Here is a 23,677-nt window from a genome sequence, read left to right on the forward strand (position 1 = left end):
ACTCAAGAGAAAAAGAAAGCGATAAAATAGCATTTTCAAGCCTAATTTTAGTACAATGAGGATGGCACATTTTCCCTGACTGCGAACAGCATGAGTTATCTACTCACGTCCTCCAACTGCTGTCGGACGCAAGCAGTTTCATGGACTTCTGAGACAGGCCAGTCTGTGGGGCTGTCCATTTCTTCTGGCCAGGCACGTTATTGCTCGCTTTTACGCTCATGTGCCTAGTATTGCATTTCTGTCTCGTCTTCTCCATCTTACTGCTAAGACCAGCCTTCATGAGGACGGGCAGCCTACAGTCCACTCTCCTGTCTCCCACTGCGGGCTCAGGATTGCCCAGAGCTGGGTCAGAGCCCCCAGGCACCCGGGGCTCCCTTCAGGGGACAGTTCGGCCGTGCCTGGGGGGGGAAGATTCCTCGTACCCGACTCCCGCAATAGCAGGTAATGGGGGAAAAGGAAGGAAGAGAGAGAGAAAAAAGCAGGATCAGCGCAGGCCCATGCCACGCCAGGCAGGATCCTCCGCACCTGACACCCGAGCGAGCTTGGCACGCTGCAGAGGAGCTGCTATGTTGGGACACAGCCCGGCAGCACGATGCCAGCAGAGCACAGAGCAGGAAGGCTCATGTACAAAAAAGCATATTTCCTTGTTAAAAGCAGGACACCTGGCAACCTTGATGAAATCAGCCCTTGTTTCTGGCTCTGCCTTATCAACCCTGTTCTATTTTTGTCCGAGAGCCAGGTTTTCATACTACAAGCAGGATTTTCAGAGCTAGACTACACTGTGTTGTGGCTAGAAATAACCTTCCTTGCTCTCTGCGCCAGAACGATATAGATAGGAGTCAGATCTCTCCCAGCCCACATCACTGCAAACCTCCCTGCAGGGGGAAGGGAGGGAAAAAATACGCCTTGCTTCCAAACTGGAAGACTTGGCAGGGCAGCAGAAACCTGCTGCGAAATGCTGGTTTATGTCATTCAAACGAGGGCTGTTCACTTGGAAGAGGGTGGCCTAGGGTCCCTGGCAGCTCCTTCCTTCCTTCCTTCCTTCCCTCCCAACCTACTGTTCGACGCTGAACTAACGCGTTGCAGTCAGAGCTACCGCCCCACCGCGCTTCCCTTCGCCCTCCCCCTCCCTTCTCCCAGCACAAATCTCAGCTCAGAGCTCACACCGATGCCTGAGTTTGATTAAAAGCAAAAAAAAAAAAAAACATCTATCAAAGTGAAGCATCTGGGGGCCCGAATCCTCTACGCGGGTCTTGCTCTTGCGCGTCTCCGCGCTGAACTAGGCGATGGTTCTAATTAAAAACAAGCCCACGTTTTATTACAAGTGCAGGCATTCCCAAGAGCCTCCAAAGCCGAAGCCGACCGGGCTACCCGCCAGCCATCTGGACTGCTTAGCTCAGCTCCGTTATATAACCCGCCGTGTTTGTCACCTCAGGAAAAAATCACCTGGGTCAGCCAAGGAAAAAAAACTACCTGGGTCGCACCGCCAGCCTTCCGTGTCTGCAGGTTAAAAGGAAATGGAGCAGCAGATAGTTTGGAAATTAAACAAACAAAAAAAAAAAAAAGAGGGGAGGGTAGGTGGAAGCACCAGGGCACAAAGCACGTCAGCTATACAGTAGCCTCTAGAACAATGTAACTAAAGGTCAACTGGTTTAGAAAAATACATTTTTGGAATAACTGAGGCGCTTAAAGCTTCACAGTGTTTTTAAGCAAGTCCAGCGGGGCAGATATATTCAGATCGCTCAAGTGACTGATTAAAAGTGAAAATTTCTGCTAGCTTAACAGCTTCCCGTAAGTTTTCTAGGATGCTTGAGCAACAACTTGCACATCCTCCTCCGCCAGCTCTCTGTGCCGGAGCCCAGCCAGCTTCTCGCGCTCCCTCCCTCCTGCGAGCACAGCCGCCCTCCCTCCTCCCAACGTCTACCGATGGACCAGGAGTCTGAGCACACCCAAACCAGCCTGATTTTAAATGACAGTGTCACCTCTGTTTTTAAAACAACTGTAACACAGACGTGCCTCGCATTCCTGCCCTGTGAAAAGAGGCTCTTCGCTGCCCAGTTGTTCCGAACAACGGCTGGCGGGTTGGGTTGGTGCCACGGCTGTAGCATCTTTGTGGTGAGGCCACTTCTAACCCCGCGCTCACGCCGCCGCTGGTGCAGGAGGCTGGGCTGCCCGTGGGGCCGGGTATGCCTCAGCACTGACCACCACCGTGCTGCGGGGTCTGCCCGGGACAGCAAAGCCAGGACAGCACGGGAGAGGGGCCCGGAGTACGGAAATCAGATGATTGAACTGTTCCCAGTTTTGAAGGGCAGGCTTTCTTCTGAGGCTGCGGCTAGAAGAAGGAGAAAGCCTCGGTCACAGACCACGCCGGGACAGCAGCATGACGGTAGGCCACTATTTAAAGAGGGCAAGGACCTTTAAAAGCAGGCAGTAAAGAAAGTGGTTAATTTTACACCTGACTGCATAATGAATCACCTATTTTAATTTTTAATTTAGTGTAGAAAAAAAAAATACTCCAATGGTCCATTAAAATTGGCAGAGAAGTTTGTTCTACTAACATGGAGCTATTCTCTGAACTTCTAGATGATTCCTGAATCCTCTGCTCAAACACTCCTAAACGGAGGTGACACAAGAGGAGAGGGAAAAGGAAGGAGAACATTTTCTCTTTAGCATTTCATTCCTACTGAGTGCTTTGTGCCCCCCCGCAGAGGCTGCCAGCAACAGGGCAGATGCAGCCTAAGGGTGGGCAGCTGGGTTCAATCAAAGCCGTGTAACAAAATCACTCGATGCCACCACCCAGCAACCACTTCTGAAGCTCTCCCCCCTGTGCGGGCCCAGGCTCATGAACACGTTCACACACGTCAGCTGATCTGTCCTGCTCACACACACACCGCTTGTCGCCAGCACGCAGCAATTCAAGTTCGATTAGCCACCTTTCCCCGGGGACTCTGCAAACTCAAATTACCTCCCGCCACCGTGCTCACCTCCCGGCCTGAACCAAAAGGAAAGAGAAACACATCGTGCTGCAGCGGACTCTGTGGGTATCCCACACAAAACAAACGTTTGTACAGGGTCCTGTGACCAGACCTTCGCTCACATCCCAGCCCTCACGTCCCATACCCTCCGTGGGTATCAGCAGTGGCCAAAGCTGCCCCAGCAGAACCAACACCGTCAGCTGCTCCCAAAGGGAGACCAAAACTCAGCTCACGTCAAAGGAGCAGCCATCCCACTCCCCAAGTAAAGCCAAACTTTTGTAGCCTATTTTGTGCAGTAAGACCGCAGCGAGAAGTGCCATGGTGAGGCTGGATACGGCAAAGAGTGCATTAACAAAATGATGAGGCATTCGCTCACAGCGATGACAAACAGAAACAGTAGCTGCTGTTCTGCTCCTGGACTTCCCAACAACAGTGCTAGAAGAAGAAGAGGTCACAAACTTTCCAGAAGTGGGTGTGATAGCGGTTTTTGTTTTATAAACAAGTCTTTTATCTTTTTAAGATGATCTAGAATGTTTCTCTCGGTATTTTTCCTCTTTATGACCCAGTCAGCTTTTTAAGGAAAGGACAAAAACTGACATCTTGAAGCAGCAGTGATTCTGACTCAGAAAGCTATCAAACACTGAAGCAGCATTTGTTGGAACCATACCTAAAAGCCTGAAGTCAAGCCTTAAGACCTCACTGGCTTAAGTGCTTTAGAAACAAAATAAAAGCTTATAATCCTAATGTAAAGTTATTACCCATAGGCTTAAAACAGGTTACAAAACAGGAGAGGGAGAACAAGGGAGCTGTGGTCAAAGTCCACGTGATACAAGAACTAACATGGAACGTGATAAATTATCATTGAGCTTGAAAGCTCAGGCTGATTCCCTGAGGATCCTTTTCTGCCACCCTGTCCCCAAAAACGATGAAGGACAAAGGACAAGCAGACTTTTTCTTGGCCAAAATCCTTTGTCGTGGGACGCAGAGAAGCCAAGCAGGCACTCTGCTGGGCCAGGTTCCGCTGGCAGGCGGGGGACCCACCAGCGTGCCCCCAGGCACCCGCTGGAGCTGCCCACACATTGCACACCTCCACCAAGACAAAGATGCTGCTGCCAGAGGCACTTCAGATGCCCCCAGGCAGCGCACAAGCACAGGCAGCCTTGGTTCAGGGAAAGTTCACTGGGTTGTCTGGGTCGGGGGGCAGGTTAGAGGCAAAGAGAAAAAGCAAACAATAGAAACTTATAGACGGAAAGAGGGTGGTGGGGAAAGATGTCCCATCCAGCAAAGACAGAGAGATGGAGAATCAGCAAGTGGAATGAGGCAGGTCACAGAAAATGGAACAGAAAGAAAGAATTTGCCATAAACAAACAAACCCGGAGAGGACGAAGGCCATGAAAAAGCTGCAAGATAAAACATATGCTAATAACCATCCTTCTCTGGAAGGCCTGCGGAAACACTTTTGTCAGACCAGCATGAAAAAGACTGCAAGGAAAAAGCTGAAAAGATAAACACGGACCAAGCCCTTGAGCATCAAAGGAGTAAACGTGATGCTCGCTCCCAGCATCTCACCCGCATACAAAGAGGCTCTCCCATGCAAAGAGAAAACAGCTGAAGACCATCACACCTGTAGTCAAAGATACTCTGGATGAAGATTTTTCTACCATCTTTAATCATTAACTTCCTTCATTAACTACGAAACTGAGGTGCAATTTATGCCCAGCACACTTGGAGAAAAACACCACTGATGTTTATCAACAACCAGAGCGATCAGTCCCCAAGTCCTGCCCGAGTCCGATGCAGCAGCAGTTGTAAATACTGCACCCTAGGTGGAAACCCTGGCCCCCACCTCAGTCACAGATGGTTTTTCAAACACTGCTGGAAACGGATACGGAGCTAACGAGCACAGTACCCAAACTGAGAGAGACGAGGCAAGTGACCTCCAAGGAGTCGGAGATGAAATGAATTAAAATGATAGAGCAGATTTGCAGCTTCCAGCTAGTTATGATGGAATACGAGAAGGTTGGGAATTCATGCGGTTGGTAGGTATCCAGCCGTCCCTCCGTGGTGTCTTGGGGGTTGCAACCGAAGTCCTTCAAGTTAATTTATGTTTTGAATGAGCCAAAACGACAGGAATGCCGAGGTTGAAAGCACTGGATTGAGTTCAAAAGACATCATTTCCACTGGGAAATTAATCTCTCACCATTTTGCATAATTAGACAAGGAAAATGAAAAACAATTTCAGAAAGAATTCCCAGAAGCAATATCTGAGGTGGAGGCGGGAGAGGGTGCTGTGTATTGGGCAGGATCGCAAGGCTGGGCTTTGTTGTTACGCTGGGGTTTGCTATAAAAACACCACGTTACGTTTCCAGAGCAGAAATACTGAACAAGCCCTGTGCCGCCGAGCAGCTGTCGGACAGGGAGCGTGGCCGAGGGGCTGGGACCACAGAATCCCCAGGGGCAGGGCCGCTGCAGACGCCTCTCCCAGCGCCGTGCCGGCGGGCACACCGGACCACAAGAGATCCCGGTGGGGTTGAACACGGCTGCCCAGCAGCCTCGCTGCCCGTTACCGCTTATTTCCCTGCTGTTACTCCCACCAAACCAAATCAACCACCACGGCGGGCTGGCCCTGAGGAGGGCGCGGGCCCCGCCATGGCAGGCTGCCCGGCCCCCCGCCGCAGGCCCCCTGGCACAGCCTCGGCCCGCAGGCCTGGGCCCCCCCGGACACCCAGGGCCAGGAGATGGCAGCCATGGTCACCACGGCAACCCAAGCAGGCCTGCATGCGATGGAGGCGGCGGAGGGGAAGGACCCTCGGTGCTGGGGGGGAGCAAGCAACAGCAGGCCGTGCACGTTTTGAAGGTCTGAGCTCAGCCCGCTCTGCTCAGCGCAACCGAACGCTGCCTGCCCCCAAAACTATCAGCTGCTTCTCTCAGGTGAGCAGCAGAGGAAGAACAGAGCAACGGGAGAGGGAAGAGTTTTTTTAATTTGGGGCCGTGCCAAGCTCTGGGGACAAAACCGGGAAGCGATTGTTTTCCCTGCCCCACGCAGCGCGAACTGCCCTGCCCGAGTGCCGGGGCGCAGGACCAGGGCGGCCCGTTCTGGGCACCCCCAGACCCGCAGCCCCCCACCCACACGGGCCGCCCTTGCTCTGGCGGGGCACAAGTGCAATGAGCGGGCTGGTCTCAGCTTGCCATCTAGTGGAGGGCGCCCGCACGGCGTCCCCACGCCCGCCCTGCTCCATTTTGTGCCGTCCCCACGCTCGCAGCACTGGAGGATGTTCGAAGAAAGGTGACACTGAATGCCCGAGCGCTGACCTGGGCAAGGTGCAACACCAGCTGGCCACCAGGCTTCCTGGGGCACCGGGGGGGCCACAGCCACCAGGAAGCGGTCAGGAGCCCCATAGGGTGCCGCAGAAAGGGAATCAAGTCCTTCGTGACCCCCCTAACGTGTCTGCTCGCCCTGCGCTGCCACTGACTGCAAGCCCGCAGCACCCGGCAGCATCAGACCCTGCCGAGGGAAGGCTCTGGGGGCTCATGTGGGATCGCAGCTCAGACGTACCAATCTCACCTGCACCTTATTTCATTAGGCTAATAAGCTACAGGCACATCACAAACTCCAGGCAATGACCTACACATGGGAGACAGGTTTCAGCTGAAGGTTAAAGTGTTTGGCCTGGGCTCAAACGGAGGAAGAGAAACTCAGGACAAGACAAATAACATGTGGTGCTGAAGTGGTGACCAGGAGTGGGCACAGGGTGCTCCTTACCCAACCAAAGGATCGGCACATCTACATGAAAGAGAGCTATTGGCAAAGGGCTGCCAGTGTCCACAGACCTTCGGCACCTAGGGAAGGCCTTAAGAGAGTTTTAGTGTCTCTGCAATATCTCAAATGTCATTTAAGAGAGCCTTTGTGGATCTTGCCCTCTGGGCTTTCATTAATTCAGCAGTAACCACTTCTGAACTTCCTGAGTTCCCAGCGCTGACAAACAGCATCGCAACTCCAGCCGGGCCCAGCCCCTGTTTGGGAACATGAATGTGGCGTCTCAGCACCCAGCAGAAAACACAGACACCACAGCTATTATCGACGTGTCCCCATGGCTCAGCAGCTACACGCAGCTCGATGGCCCCGCAGCGTGGTGTCCTCACACAAAGCAGCAGCCAGGACTGCACCTGGGTGAGCGGGGAACCAAGAGATGATTTCTGGGCCCCAGAGCAGTGAGGTCCTGGAACAGCCTTCCAGAACGGGAGCAAAAATCTTACTTGCTTTCTGGAGGGTGGAGACTCACAGCACAAGGACCAAGTCTAGTGAGTGCCATGAGGAACAGGGCCCTTCCACTGCAACGGGTCCAACTTCGGGCAGGTCCCCGGACCAAACCCACCAGCCTCAGCAGTGCTGCCTTGCTATTGAGTTACCAGCCTTCAGCCTCCCAAAGCATGCAAGGGATTTGTACTTTGTGCCTGCCTTTGCAAATGTGCAGAATATATAACAGAACTGAAGCGAAGCTGAGGGGAGCAGAGAAGGAAAGGAGAAAGCCCTGTTTGCGTGTCTCCACTGCAGAGTGCTCACCAGCTCCCTGTGAGGGCACGAGACCCGAGCTGGAACCAGCTGCCGGTCCCCAGCTGATGGTGCCCTCGGCTTTACAGCACAAACAAAACCAACTCCTAGATGAAATGCTCACTGCATTTTTATACACTTGTATTGTTTCAAAGAACCAAAAGCAAAACAAAACAAATCAAGCAAAGGGCAGCATGATGCAAGCAGCAGAACAGCACTGCTCAGATCCCATCCACATCTTATTTCCTCTGACAGGATCACAGGATGTTGCATTTGCCTTTTAACACTATCTTTTCCATCACCACGCAAGGCTATGGACAATGTATTAATCCAGCTCAAGACGGATGTAATTTAACATGTTTCATATCCTCAATCCTCTGCTCACCCTTACATTGCTAGGCTGACTTTCCTGAAGAAATACTTTTGTGTCCCAAACACTTCCAAAACCAGTACACCACTTCTGCCTGCATGGATGTGAGAGCGATTTCTAAGATTACAAACCTGCTTGGAAGGTAATAGCAGGAACTGCTGACACCAGCATCAGTTTTGGCTGGCATGCTCACTGCAGACTTGGCAAGCAAAGCCACAACCTTACTAAAATGCTTATCTTGTTCGGTTCTTTGACAGAAAGCAAACAGCCTAATTTGCGTCTCTGTTAATCCTACAGCCTACCACAGTCACCAGTATGAGCCAACACAGCTTTTATTCTTGACTCAGTCCCCAGTCAAGTTTCAGAATCACTCTGGCCTACACCATATTCATTCGCAAACTGCATCACCAAAGGAAAAAAAAACAACACATAGGAAACTCATCCTGAATATCTTAATGAAAATGAATGCAATCGCTCTGTTACGTAGTTAACATTTTCTCCTATTTCCAGCCTCTGTATCATAAAAGAAAACCCAAAGTCAACACAGGGTTTTCAGCCAAATTAATTGCAAGTGGTAAGAGTTAACAGACTGATGATAGCTATCTGGAGACTGCTCTGACTGTAAGATACATAATAAATCTTTTCAAGTTGTGACAAATGTCTTGGCTAATGTAGCCCACATTCTATGTTTAGATTTTACTAAAATGTAATACAACATTTGGTTTTAGTTTTTTAATTATAATTAAGAAACAAACTCCACTGCACTTTAATCTCTCCACAGCCCGAATTTGCACATGGAATTACCGTCTCCACCGTGCCAATCTTTCCCACACTCAATATTCAAATCAAAGGAAACCAGACGTTCTTTCCAGTAGGGGTGTTTTTGGTTACAAAATTATAGTCAAAGCATAGAATGGATGCTTCTAGGAGTCCAAACATTAAATCCTTGTCTCTTGCTCAAGGAAATCTCCGCAGAGTAGGTAACATCCCACACCCTCACGTTGCAAGATAAGAACTCAAACAAAACAGACCAACAGCTCCACTTTTGAGAGATCGAAGAGGATAACTGAGGACAAGGAGCTACCTCGTCTGTCAACACACACCGTCTTCATCAGTAAAATGCCTCTTGCATCCATTTCCATACAGGCTTCATTCCCATGGCTCCCGCGCCACACCTGGAAGGCCGGGTTTAAGCGCCACTAGCACTGAAGTGCCACGAGGTATTGCGTTAATGCGCAGCATTAATGAGTAGCAACACTGCTTGACGCGCTGGATGAGCAAGCTGCTCGAAGCTGATGGGCATGATAGGGAAGAATAGAAATGTGCAGGTGGCAGCATGAAGACCTCTGTTTTTTGAATGAGTTCATGTAATCAGATTCTGGAACAGGATCATCCAGGCAGTCCTGCATCTGTTACTCCATAGCCCCTTTCGCATGTAAAGCGCTTTACAAACGCTCAAAATCTCTGGCTGCACTTCTGCAACCCGATCCCACCAGACTGGCTCTGCTATTGTGCCAAACCCTGATAACATCAGCAGGTCAAAATGCAACTGGATGATTGTATTCGTGCAGCTCCAGCTGGAGGTGGCCAAGTTTCACATCCCTGCAACTACATTCTGCAGCGGAGGTGAGGCAGAGGGAAGTAGGTGAGCAGGCTAAAAGAGGACAAGGCTCGATGCCAGTTATGAGCAATTATGCACATTTTGTTAGTGAAAGAACAGACAATACTACCCTGCCTCTGGGTGCCTGCCACCACAGACCCGAAGTAGGGGTTAATTTAGGAGGGGACAAGACAGTTTGCATGCTGGAGCTGGAGAGGCTGGTGTGCCCTACAGAGGAGTGCCTTCCCACTGCAGCTGCCGCAGGACAGGCACGCCGGAGTTAATAGCCAAGGCGGAGGAGCAGGCTGGCTCTCCCAGGCAAGGCTGAATGACAGAAAAAGACAGCAGGGGTTGTCCTGGGCATGCACTGCATGTTCTGTCTCTTTTGCTTCTGTGCCTGTGTCTCCCACAGTACCGGTTCTTGGAAGCGGTATGTATGCAGGTGTACATGTGCAATTTTGTCCTAGAAATGTTGTTTCACTCTGGGGAGTGGCAGAGAGGTGTGATCACCATCAGCGGTAGGTCCAAGCTCCACAGCCCATGGAAGCGAGGTTTATTCAGCGTGGAGAAAGGGTTTATCCGGCTTTGTGGGGACCCGACAGCAGCCGCCTTACGAGGAAGGCATCAGAAGGACAGAGACAGGCTCCCCGGGGCAGCGCGAGGTGGGAGGACAACAGACAGGAGGTGTAAACTGAAATTGCAGACGGGGTATCAGGAGGAACTCTCCTCCAGGGGGGTGGTCAGGCAGCAGAGCTGGGGCCCCGGAGGGCTGTGCCAAAGATCTCCTTCCTCGGGAGTTTTCAGCTCCCCGCTGGATAATGCCCCAAGTAATCTGCTTACAGCAGGAGGCTGGACTAGACACCTCCCAAGGTCTCATCCCACCCGAATTACCCAGTGAGTCCCCGATTCCAAGCTAAGGCCTGACCGTAATCCACGCTGAAATGCACCACTGGAGACACACGGCAGCACCCTCAGACACACAGCGATGTCTGAATCGCCGCGGGTGTTTCAAGAGCAAGCCTGGCACGTGCCTGCCAGCACTCACCAGTCAGCCCGTGTGTGTCCACGTGGGTTTAACGAACACTTTTTTGTGACAAACCAAGGACCTTTTCCTGAATTGCGGGGAGGCTCAGGCTCAAATCAGCACCAGTCTGTGGCTGTGGGGCTGTGCTGGAATCTCTCCCAGAGATGAGGCAGCCTGCACAGCTTTGGCATGGCAGAAGCAAGCTCAGCGACGAGGACGGTATCACTGAGAACTGGGAATGGGCTACACCCCTCCTCTCACACTAAATCTGCAGTTCTCTGCAAGACCTAGAAACGCCTGCCAGATGAGTTGCAGGACTCAAAAATCCCTGGAAATCTACAGCGTATTTTCTTCCACTGCTCTTTTTGCCATGTTTTCCTTTCAGCATAGCACAGCAGCGTGTTTGTGCTGGCCAAGCCTACCCTCCTCCCTTCCACCACACCTTCAAGCAATCCAAGCACAGGAGATACAGTATTACCTCAAATATTTAACCAAAGGATTAAACTATTCTCTTGGCAGGAGGCGTGCGCTGCCCCACGGATACAGCTCTCGCGCCGGCTGGCAGGCGCTGCGTGACTGCTAGCTCCGCAGCAAACAAGCTGCCCCGGGCTACAAAACGCTCTCCGTGCTCTTCTCCAACGCTTTCTCACTAATATTTGCACTCACCGGCTCCCGGCCATCCATTGCCTCCATCCAAAGCCTTCGGTCCTCTTCCGAAAGTGCCTGCATGGTGATGACGCCAGGCCTGCAGAGAGAAAGGGAACACCATAAATAAACTGCAGGATGGAAAATGAAGATGACCGAGATAAATTTTCCACGCGAGGGAGAGGGAAAGATGACAACCTTCCCCACCGAGCCCCAGCAGCACGGAGCTGATGGCAGCCTTACCCCTGCAGGGAAGTCCCTGCAGGTCCTAAGCAGGATCAAGAAAAGAGCAGAAGGCATCTCCAACAATCAGCACACATTTTCGGTGCTTTTAGAGCATAACAGCCACTCCATGACGCTAGACAATTTTGCATTTGGTTTTCCCCCAGACAGTTCACCTGCATTTGAGCTAAGCACATCCATGTAACGGCCAAGGCGAGGACGAGGAAGGCAACTGAGCAAGCAGGATGCCCCCACATCCCGTGTCCCACCATCACCCAAGCACGAGCTCGCAGGGGGACCTTCTGCTGCATGAGGAATTTCAACGAATTTATCCCTGAAATGCTCATGTGGTGTGACCATGCCGTGTCCCTGACCCTGCCGGTGCTCCTGCGCTCCCGGCCCTGCTGCCCCCAGCCCTACACACACAACAGCCCCCGAGCCGCGCTCTAAATTCAACCACCAAAACCCAGCTCTGTGATTATTTGTTTTAATGAGAAGGGGAAAGGAGAGGCCCGAGCGCCTGCACGCCAAGCCGGGGGAGCCTGCGAACAAAACCAGCCCGGCGCTCGCCTCGGGGCCAGCACCACCTCTGCCACTTGCGAGCGACCTTGGTCTGCCCTCCCCACACAAGGAGCTAGAGCTGACTTCTCTCGCCCTGTCCACCACGGTCACGGCTGACTTAACGCCGCCGTGTTTGTGCAGCTCCAGGAGCAGCGGGGGGTGCGCACGGCTGGCCACAACCAGCGCCGCGTTTGCGTGGCTCGCCCCCCAGGCTGACAGCGCACGGCGTGTCACTTGGCTGCAAGCTCTCAGGCTTTCAGTCCCCAGCACCCCAGCCCATCCCGCTGCCAGCAAACCCAGCCCCAAACGGCCCAGCTAGCCCCTCACTAGCCGCCTGCACAGCGCCCTGGGGACCAGGCAGGGTCTCGGTGAGATGGCCGAGCTGGCAAACCAGTCGGGTTTTGTGTTCTGTTTGTTTGGGCCGGTTCCTCTGCTCCCTCCCGAGCTATTTTCAGATGCGTTGGCACAGCACGGCTGCTGTTTCTGCAGGAGGAGCGCGGACAGGAGCCTGGCAACCCGGAGGACGCAGGCACGGCCGGCGAGCTGCGCGCAGCCAGCACGACCGGGAGCAGCTATCGGAGCCGACCCCACAGCAGCACTTGTCAGGTTTCATGCACGGACAGTGCTGCCGCAGAGAACTTCTGAGGCCGCAGCCTCCATCCCCGCAAGGCGCAGCCGCCCTGGCCACGCAGCAGAACGCCGGCTGGACCACGGGGACACCAGGCTGCCCCGGCACGGGGGGTCAGGCACCGAGCCTCGGGGGCTGCCGACCACTAAATCCCAAAAAAATGGTAAGGCCTGGGAAGAGGGGGAATTTCTAACCTGCGCTTTCCAAAAGCAATTCAGCAGGAGGACGAGAGCAGCAGTACTGCTCTGCGAAAGCTGTTCAGCCCCTGATAAGAGCTGATCCTCCGTCAGAAGAGACAGCATTAACAGGGGCTGGCACAGCGGTGGTTTTGGCCCGTTTTCTATTGCTTCTGCGGTACGTACGGGCAAGGAGCAAAGAGTTAACGCTCCTCCCGTGCTGGGCTTCCTGACCGACCAGGCACTTCGCTCGTGGCACCCAAAGGCAGCTAGCACGGCATCCCCAGCAGCAGCAGTGTGCTCAGGCTTGCAACAAGCCCAGGTCCAAGTAAACCAGACATAATGTGTTTGATCTCCGCTAATCCCATTGGTGAGTCAGTCAATACTCACCAGCTTAGTGGTTTGGAAGTTTACTCATTCTGAAGGGAAGAGGAAACCACTTAACCATCGCCCCGTTTGAGGAAGAAAGCGTTCAGCATCCAGCGCCGAGTATTTTCGACACGGGGAGCGAAGCTCCTCGCTGTGCAGAGCCAGAGCGGCGCGGAGGAGCCGGCGGTGCCCACGGAGGTGCAGCGGTGCTGGCGACGGGCTGAGAGCAGCTCCTTTCAGAGCAGCTCCCTCCCCACGGCACGAGGCCAGGGCCAGGGCCACCGGGGTCTCAGCTGCACCCCCGGACAAGGCACAAGCCTGAGCTGGAGGCAGGCTGCTGCGGGTGGCACAGACAGCCCAGGCAGAAAGCCCTGGGTGGGCTCTACTGAGACGCGGGCAAGGGAAAGACAGGGATTTCTGTCTCTCTGGCTGAGACATTAAAACAGAAGACATTTAAACCCTTCCCTTGAGTAAACTTGACACTGGCCTCTCAGAAAAGTGACAAGACTCCAGAAAGACAATACAGGTATCTCCTGTGCCAGGTTCCCTCCTGCACAGGACAAAGAAGTGATAACGTGGCGATGTTTGTTCTGCCTCTGAGCAGATAACAACTCCTTGGGCTTCACTTCAAAGTCAAACTTCTTTAGCAGCACGCGGGGAGGGGCTGTGAAACTGAATTAAAAAGCCATTTACATTGCAAATAGCTCTGCATTTCCTCCCACAGCCTTCGTTTGCCAGGGCCTCCATTGCACCACTTTGCCGAGCAGAACCATCTTCGGGGCCGGGATGCAGCCAGAACGCGCCCCGCGCGCTGCGCCTCGCTCACTACTGACCTGCACCGTGCCCAGGGGTCCCACGTACCCACCGCTCGGGTACACCGCCTGCAGCTGGAGCAGCATCCCACTGACTGCATCAGCACGCAGCTCTGACCGCCCGCAGCCAGCCCCGGGTTCAGGGGGTTCCTTCCAGACCCACTGTTCCCAAAGGTGTGCTCAATTCTGGGTATCCCATATCAAAATTCTGGGCATCTCGGCCATTCAGGGTAGCGTCTGAGACGGCAAAGGCCCTGCTCTGACTTCCTCTCCCAAAAGATAAACAGAACTTATCCCTCTCCGTTAACGCACACGGATCTCTGAATTCTGGAGCTCTTCTACATTTCCCCTCCCAGCAGCCGCACACGCTGGAGGAGCTCCCTCCACCCCGGCGGGACCGCTCGCCGAAGGCAGACGGCGGCGTCCACACAGCGGGAATCCTTCATGGATGAAAACACACAAACACGAACTTTTGTGGCAAATGAGATAACGAACCTGCTGACTCATTACTGGAAGCTGCATCAGACGTTTCAGCCGCCAGGCACCAAGAGGCCCTTTGCCTCCTTTTGGGATGCAAGGAGGGGACTGGGAAATTTTGTGACCAGTTTCTAAACTGAGTAACGCAGGAGCATGAGACCGGAGTAGAACATGGTAAACATTTTGCAAGACAGTATATTTTCGATATGCCACAATCTAAAAACTAAAAATATTTTTCCATATGAGACCACACAGGAAATTTGAATTTTCTCAATATCTCTGCTTTTGAGAAAAACAGCCCGCGTTTAAGGAGCTATGACTAAGCGCGCAGAGAAAATGAGAAAGGCCCATTGCCTCTTCTTCTTCCAGAAACACAAACAAATAATGAAAGCAATAGAAACAGATAAGAACTTTCAACTCCTGCAGCAGCTTATCACACCAAGACAATCAAAGACGGCTGAAAGAAAAAACCCAAGCAGGGATTAATAACGGGGCCTGGAGGGCCGAGCACAACGCCGGGACCAGAAGTTTCCAGCCCCGCTCAGCGCGGAGCAGCGCGCCCACGGGCAGCAGCCAGGTGCGGGCCCACAACGAAGCGTGGAAGGAGATGAGAAAAGCAGTAAGGAAGGGGGCTCCGCTCCTCAACTCAGGTCTCCCTGGGCTGGTTACAAGACAAGGCTTCCCCTCCCGGGACGTGCTCTCCCCGTGACCGTGGAGGAAGGCTCGCGGCACGGCTGCTGCGGGCGCTCTGCCGCAGGGGCACGGGGCTGCCGGGAGCGGCGGGGGAGCCCCCTGCGAACGGCTTTGTTGGAAAGGTCACTGGAAATGCGACACCGGCACGGAACAAGTACAGGTTGTATTGCACGTGCTGTGCGAAGCACTGCTGCCCGCCGCCGGCCTCTGCAAAGCCAGCCCGGCGCGGGGAGGCGTCGGGAGAGCCCGCCGGGCTGCGGGCAGGGCACGGAGAAACACGCGGACCCAGGCAGCGTGTGCCCAGAGCAGGGCCAACACGCCTACCTACCGAAAACCATCTGCTCGGTGGAAATGCCTGCAGCAGGTGCCTCGCAGCTCACCCAACGCGGTGCCAACCATTACGCAGCCCTACGAGCACGATGCCAGCCGCTCCGGGGGCGCACCGGAGGAACCCGGAGCGATGGCACAACGAGCAGAGTTTACTGCCTTATGAATGACTAAGAGACCAAAACCCCAAAATGCTGAATACCTCCTGCACCCGTAAACACCAATTGGTATTAGAAGCACTTAGCTTCTGGCCCTGAGCAATGACCTAGATTATCCTAAATCGCACACCCTTTGTCATCTGCCCAATCAGCTGCTCCTCCTCCTACGGCTTATTTGGTAAGACGCTGGCTGTCATCCCTGTTCACCTTGTTTATAAAACTGATTTAATGCGCAGAGACTACAACTAAGTTTAGTTAGAAAAAGGGCATTAGCAGTAAACCATGCTATCCATCGCACTGGGGAAGTATTTCAGCCAGACACTACAACTCCATTCTGGGGCCAATTTTGCCGTAACGGTATCTAATGTTTTCTGAGCACAGCACTAAAACGCTCCTAACTTCCCACAGAGAAAATCAGAGCTGTGTGCAAATGCCGTGTTAGGGATTTCTTAGCCTTTCCCCCAAATACCTCTATCGCAGATTTTCGGTCTTCGGTATTGGGAATTTTGGAGCCTGCTCCCTGTCAGACAATAGGAAAAGGAAGCAGTGCTGTAACGACAGACCAGGCTCGAGACTTTCAGTTCTGGAGTGTTGAATCATCTTTGGAGGAGACAAGAACACATTCCTCCCCCCAGGAGACAATAGCTTCTCTGGGTGTTATTTAAAATGGCCCGAGCCTGCACCCGGCCCGGCGTGTCTACCAGTTTCCCAAAATGCACCGCTGACAAGAGCCTGTTTTGTGCTGATGGATGCGGCACGGGAAGAACCGGCCGAGGCTGCCACCTCTAGGCTGCACGGCTGCACGCTGGCTGCAGCGTGGCCGCCTCGCTCCTTTCTGCGTTATCACCACGGCACGGAGCGTACACCGCATCCTGAAACACCTTTCCAAGTTGCTATCAACAGGGTAGCTGAAAAGCTACTCCAAATTCATGGCAATAGGAGATAACAGCACTTGAATGAAAAGGGAAATTTCATCAGGAACTCGCACGCGTGCACGGTTTGTTTGCAGTGTTGCTGATACGCCGGCGTAGCGCAACCGCGTGCGGGTCTCCTGGGGCCCCCTCCGGCAGCAGGCAGCGGGACAGCCCTGACCCCGAGCCCCACCTGGAGCCCCTGGTGGAAGGAGCTCCTTCTTCTTCTTCTTCCTGCCCCACAACTCACCAGGCTGCCATAAAGCCACCAGGTAGCTAAGCTGCTCTGGGCCCAGAGGGCTTAACACCAATTAAATACGCTGCAGGAAAAGCCTGGGAAGGACGCGGGCTGTGTGCTGTCCCCGCAGCACACAGGTAACTCAGGAGGGTGACAGCGCAGGAGCACAGCAGGGCACGGGCAAGCAGTACCTGCCCCGCAGATCGCCCCGGGGCCATCTGCAGGGTTATTTACGCGTAATTTGCCAGAGAGTAAGAGGAGAGGCTTTGGACACAAGTGCCAGGCGGCAGCGACGTGTCACCTCTCCATCACCACGGACATCAGCGGGGTTTGTGCTGTATGGGCACAGGTTTCAGCCAGAGGGTGGCTGACCCACGCCTGCCCAGGAGGGCACGGCGACAGCCCAGCAAGTGTCACTCCACATGCTTCAGAAGGGACAATCCGATGCATCTGTCCATCACAAGCAAGTGACACGTACAGAAAAATCCATCCACGTCCAAGCGAACCGCTGGAGAGGTAGTTTAGAAAACTGCAGAAAACTGCTCTAAGTCGAGCACAGTACATATGTGAGACAGAGAAGCATCCTGGGGATGTTTGCCTTAATCACATCCAGACTTCCAGCATGGGGCTGAAGAACAAGACATCAAGTTTCTAACTTCTCTATTAGCAGAGACAATAAAAAACAAAACAACACAAAACAAAAAGCCCAAGACCAAACCAGAAAACAACCAGCCCAAGGCGAAAAGCCCACTGCACAGATCGGCCTCCTCCGCTCTGTGAGACCAGGCTCGGACAGCGCTGCAGCCGGCCCTCGGTCACTGCTGTGCCACCACCCGGGGCCCTCCGGCCTGGACAAGGAGGGCTGCGGACCCCAGCCCGTGTCGTGTCGTGTCGTGTCCTACAGCTCCTCCTGCAGCACAAGTCAGGGGGCAGTGCCAGCTCGCCCAGCCCACGGCTCCTCTTCCTCCCGCCTTAACTATTTTGGGAAGCGCTGCCATGCTGGACAGCTAATGGTGAGTTTTTATACAAAGAACGCGCACGGCTGACTGCATACTGAGGGGAAAAAAGCAGCCTTTAAGTTCATGCTTTCTGCTCTCGTGGCTCTCTCAGGCAGGGGAACCAGGAACACGTATGTGAAATGAGCAGTTTCTCAGGTTTCCCCGCCTTCGCCGCTCCCCTGCCATTATTTACATTTAGCAGGCATATTTCTGGAGTAGCTCTTGATCCCATGCCTAGCAGGCTCCAGACATCAAGGGAAGGTTCAGCCGTCTCTGAAAGCACTACAGAAGAAAACTATTGTGGTGGCTGGCTTCTCCTCCTCCCAGTTTTATTTTGATTTTCAAGTTTGAAAAAAAAAAAAAAACCTCCTCAGGGCATAGGAAAAAAATCCCAGCGTCAGCAGAAATCCTGCAGCTTTCTGGAGGAGAGCAGAGCTCCAGGGAGCGGGCGGCAGCGGCGGGGCTCTCAGCACAGGCCACGCACCCCTCCATCCCCGCGGGCAGAGCCACGAAGCACGGGCTGGGCAGGGACAGATACAGGGGCTACCAGCCAGCATTATCCAACACACCAGGTTTTAATGAACTTGGGCTTTATGGAGCCCTCCTGGGCATTTGCACCATGGCCAGCGAAGGGGAGAGAACAGCTGGAACGTGAGCAGGCACAAACCCGGGAGGGCACAGACACTTCGTGACTTTGGAGCATGCTTTGGGAAAGCACGTAAGCTTCCTGCAGCAGGGAAGGGACGAGGCAGTGAGTAACACCGCGTGGAGCAGCAACTCCAGCTTGGTTTTCCTGCCTATGTACAGAAGCCACGCGTGATGCTAGGTAGACACGATAACAGGCTCTCCGTCCTGGGCGCTATCGATTGAATCCACATGTATGCCTGGTTCGGCTGCTCAGAGACAAATCACGTCAGAAAGGATTTTACTCCTTCAGGAAAAAAGAAGCAAATGGGAAGTGCCCAGAGGAGCGAGCTGGGCTTCCACCACTGACCATCCACAGCACGCCGGCTGCAGCCCGGCCCCAGCACAAAAGCCAGAGTTATTTCAGCACATACCCGGTGCTGGAAAGAGGCACCCCAGCCCTGCCAAGACACATGCGGCGCGTCTTTTTCATACTTGTGACCATTTACCTTACACGGCCAGAGTCTGCGAAAGTGCTAAAACATCATTCAGTTCAGAAAGACCAGAGTAAACTCGGCACCTTGTAAAACGAAGCGCTAACTCAACATACTGAGAGCACCTGGCTGGGAGCGCCAGGGAGAAGCATGTTTCCACAGCCTAATGCTTTCCACTCGCGGAGGGTATGACTAAAGCAGAAGGCAAACACCAAAGCTGCACGAGAAGCATCCAGGAAAGCCACCTGCAGACGGGGGCAGGCGCCGCGCGCGCACGCTCGGGGTGACCCAGGCTGAAGGTGCACCGAAGGCTGCGACGCCCCTCGTCACTCACCGGTCGACGGCTTCCACATCAAAGCAAAATCTCTTCTCGATTGAGTCGGTTTTCCGCCGCGTGCAAGATTTGAGGGTAACAGCTTCGTCTTCCCCCTGAGAAGAGACAGAATCGCAGATAAGGCGGAGAACAATCAACCGTGCGCCTGCCCCCAGCGCCCACCGCACTTCCGATTAATGTGTTCAAACCAGAGGGACGTTTGGTAACATCAGCAATGCATCGCCTGCTAGAAATACATAATTACATATCCGAAATGAGGGCTTGTCTTTCCACCTTTGCAAACGTGGTTATTCCAAAACAAGGAAGTGTCCCTTCTGAATGCACACGATGAGCTTTATGCACCGAGTATCGCACGGCCCACGTTTCAGGCAGGCAGGGAGCGTTGGACCACAACTTTTGGGCAAAGCTTTATTTTCCATTGCTGAACAATGCATCATAGACCTGGCTGTCAACTCTCACTCCAGCGCTGGCTGCATTTTTGGCAGCGTTCTGCACACACAAACTCCTAACGGGAGCAAACATGTCTTAAAATGTTTATTATTTAACAAAGCAATGACAAAACCATTCTCCCATCCAGGCATCCGCATCCAAGCCGTGCTGGATTTCCCCACGCCGAGCAGCAGTCGGACAGGATCTGCGTGCACTGCTGTCCTCTGCTGGAGGAAGGCCCTCCTCGGGCCCTGCCAGCACAGAAAATTCTCCCTTTGCAATTTTTAAAATCCACCGATGACTCAATAGAAGATAAATTCTGAGCGTGTTCCTGGAGACGGCCGCTTTTCTGTGCTCTCCGTGCTGTTCTAGATGACACCTTGGCTGACCACCCTGTTCCCTGACATCGCCATTTTCCAGGAAACCTATTTAGGGCCCCAGCAGGAACTCGGGAGGACAGCTTTGAGGGGTCTCTGCAGGGCTGCTCGCCAGGGGACTGGCACGCTGCCTGCACCCTGCCGCTCACCCGCCCGGCTCACCGCGGCTGCGAGGCTGCTCCCGAGCTGCCCTGCTGCCCCCGGTATTCGGGGAATGCCCCGCTTCAGACCCGCTGATATCAAACGATATCCGACGCCAGCCGCAGCCCCAGGCGCGCTCGTGAGAGGCTGGCAGCAGCAGCGCCTGCCGTGGCCCACGTGTGGCTGCCCCTTCCCGCAGCACCGACTCCGTGCCCGCAGCACACAGACCCCGGGACACCCGGCCACGGCGCTCGCTGGCGGGCTGCACACAGCCTGCACGGGGCTGCTCAGCGCAGGCAGCGCTTCAGAGCGAGCGCAAGGCACGAGACCCAGCACAGGCAGTGCTGCAGGGTGAGTACAGGGCATGAGAGCTGGCACAGGCAGCGCTTCGTGCCAGGATGCTGCAAGCCTCAAGACCACAGGCGAGCGGCGCCAGAGCGGGTGCCCGCCCTGCACGAGGAGGGCACCGCTGCGTGCGGCAGCGCCCACGCCCGGGGCACCGGGGAAGCCGTGAAGTGGGCAGAGACCACATGAAACAATACGCAGCAGCTGACGATTACAAGGCTGGCATACTTGAAGGCTAAGTTATAATGAAGATGCTCCGAGGCAAGAGGAAATTGATTTTTAAAACTTGCCCTCCTCCCTTTGCCAGCTCCCTTTGCCAGCAGGGAGCCGCACAGAAGCCTGCCAAGCTGCCAGAGGCAGCTCCCCTGGACGGGGACGATGCTCGCAAACCACCCCAGCTGGGAACACACCGGGGGGCTCCATTGTTCCTGCTTTAGAGGAGAGGAAAGCCAGACCCTGCTACAGCTGGGCTTACGCTGCCCGGGAGTGCTCCCCCTGCACTGGCACACGGGGTCCGAAGGGAGCTGCGCGCTCTCCTGCAGCTCTGCCCAAAAGGAAACAGCTTCATTGGCCAAGCCACAGGCACTGGGGAAGGAGCAGAACAATGAACAGACTGGCTCCCCAGCTCCTGCAGCAGGAACCAGGGACCGGGAACCAAGCATTTGCACAGGTGTGCGTGGCACGGCCGCTGCGCTCCCAGCCCTGCCACCACCGCCTCTGCCCACAGCAGCACAGCACAGCCAGCAGGACACGGCACGGCCAGGGTGCACGGCCAGGGTGCACGGCCAGGGTGCACGGCCAGGGTGCACGGCACGTGGCTCCTCAGCAGGACACGGCCACACCAGAGACCTCCCCAGGACACATCCAGCTGCGCACCGACACTCACCGCTTTTCCTCCAGATTTCTGGTCGAATGGCACCATCGTTATCCGCTTGGATTCCCGCTCGTATGTGCAGTAATGCTTCACCCAGGCCGTACTGAAGTGACCTGCAAAGCAAATGCAGTTTTTATTCCCGGAACTAGTACGGTTTGACTGCACTCCCATTAATAACCTGCAGGTTTAACGATCATTTCACACAACGGAGTTCTGTAACTGTGCTTGTTGCTGTACTTCACCAGTGGAATAAGCACTGCTGCCCCTTTTTGTTTAGGGAAGAGAAAGCAGACCTGCTGGGCACTGGCAGGGATTCTCCCATATTCACACCGCAATACCCCAGCCACTGGGCCAGTCCCCCCCTCCCAGATTTTGGGGTCTGCTGAGCTAACTTCCATGTCCCCCACTCCAAGAAACCACTTCCCCCCATGCCCCTTCACCGCATCGCCCTGGTCACCTACGTTTCTCCTGGACGTAGAGATAACCCTCCATCGTGTTAGGGCTGAGGTTTTTGTGCTCGTGAGGATTCTCCTTCATCTTCTTCATCAGCGATTCAACCTCTGACCTTGTTCCTTCAAAACGATTCCTTGTCTGCAAATCAAAACAGGAATGCATCCTCCAGCACCAGCACCGAGCATGCAGGAGCAGAGCTAGCCGGGGAGCCACCTTCCTGCCCCTTCTTCCATCCGACTTCAATAAATTCTTAACTTTTTGGTGCAAAGAAAACCAAAAAAACAGAGTGGCACAAATCCAAGCCTCAGGTGCCTATACCCCTTATGCAAATTCACGCTTATGCAGGAAGTTACATGACTCCGCATTTTTCTGCCGGGACTGCTGGCAGGAGGACCCCAGCGCTGGGTCAGCACAGCCCTCGCAGAAAATCGGACCAGCAGAGCCCAAGAATAGTTTTTTTCCCTGGGCCTGGATTTAATCTAAAAGAAAAATATTACAACAATTGGCAAGTTGTTTGCATTGTAAGTTTACTAAAAAAGTTGTTCCGAAATAACGAAACCAATCTGAGTCCTCTGTCAAAAAAAAGAGAGTAATTTTATAACAAAAGAGGGAAGCACAGCACGCTGCAGTGCCAGCACGCCAAATGCAGAGCCCTGCACCCGGCCCACGTCAGGCTCACGGGCACCAAGTGCACGCCTGGCCGCGGCCACGCAGGAAGAAACGCTGCCTCCCAGAGCCCCACAATCCACGCCAGCAAAAAACACGGCACTTCCTAAGAGAAGCAGTGCTGTGACATACTTGCAGAGCCATCACTTCCCCTGCGGGCATGGAGCGGTGCCTGCCCGCCAGGCAGCTCCGGGGGGGCACATGGGACACCAGAAGGAACGAGCTGCCACTCAGGCTGTGCCTGTGGCATAGCGCTATTTACAAAAAGGACTTTGCTTTCAATAACATGTTGAAACCTTTGCTTCATGGCACGCCCAATAAAAGGAGAAACCACCTTCACTACAACCTAGCAAGACGTGTGAGTTTTCTTGCAGGACAGGCGTGGGGCACAGCCGCACGGGCACTTACGTTCTGGATGCTGATGGTCAGCTCTGTCTTGAAGTCACTGAAATCCTTCGCAAGCTCGTAGCCGTGGTGGTAGAAGGTAAAAAGCCCCTGCAGGAAGGCCAGCAGCTGCATTGGGGTAAAACAAATCGAGACTGTCAGTCTTCCTTGAGGGCTGCCGGGGCAAGCATCGCTGGCCCTTGGCCAGTGACAGCCACCCACCAGCCCCAACTCTTCCAGCCCCATTGGACCCCCTGCTTCAGTCAGTCCCACAGATCGCACCGACACCAAAATCCTCCTCCTTTCCCCACCATGCCCCTCCGCTCTGAACAGAGCTGGTTCTGCCCAAACAGCCCCTGCACAACCGCAAACCGAGCTCTTGGACAGCCCAAGCCCTTGAACTGCTGCACACGAACACACACAAACAAACCCCCCCGCCCAGGACCCCTCTCCCATCCCTGCCCCACGTCACTCAGACGCTCGCTTCGCTGGGAGCCAGGACGTGCCAGGCAAAGCAGGCAGCCACAGCCACGCTCACGCTCCCCTCGGCTCTGAGATACTCCTCACTAAGAGGGAATTACTCCTTGCAAACTGCAGAGGAGGTTTTGCATTTCCTAGAGAAGCTCTAAACGGCCTAGCACTGAGCAAAGGCAGATCCCAGAAAACCCGTTTTTTCTATCTCTGTCACTCCTGCACACTTTTTCCCTTGTGAACGTTACAGTTCTCTCCAGACTCTATTTTTTTTCCTTGGTCAAATCTGTTCTCTTTTAGTTGCCAGCAGACACCAGAGGCCAGTCCATTACAGCAGAGATGTAGAACC

The 23,677-nt window shown here is 54.1% G+C and overlaps 1 protein-coding gene across 5 annotated transcripts in view; it reads right to left on the minus strand.

Annotated features, from left to right (window-relative positions):
* ARHGAP26 (Rho GTPase activating protein 26) overlaps nt 1-23,677 on the minus strand; it is a 132,403-nt gene that overhangs the window by 84,352 nt on the left and 24,374 nt on the right. For all 5 annotated transcript variants that reach the window (XR_014572334.1, XM_083798702.1, XM_083798700.1 and 2 more), the window contains exons 7-11: nt 22,882-22,986; nt 21,816-21,945; nt 21,367-21,467; nt 19,189-19,283; nt 11,188-11,266 (exon numbers count right to left, since the gene is read on the minus strand). Coding sequence is in view for 4 of the 5 variants with exons in the window: in XM_083798702.1 (XP_083654828.1) it covers nt 11,188-11,266; nt 19,189-19,283; nt 21,367-21,467; nt 21,816-21,945; nt 22,882-22,986 (510 nt within the window). In the remaining variant the exon portion in view is untranslated. The remainder of the gene's footprint in view (nt 1-11,187; nt 11,267-19,188; nt 19,284-21,366; nt 21,468-21,815; nt 21,946-22,881; nt 22,987-23,677) is intronic.

Source organism: Anser anser, assembly GCF_964211835.1.
Source record: "Anser anser genome assembly, chromosome: 14".
Taxonomy (NCBI): domain Eukaryota; kingdom Metazoa; phylum Chordata; class Aves; order Anseriformes; family Anatidae; genus Anser; species Anser anser.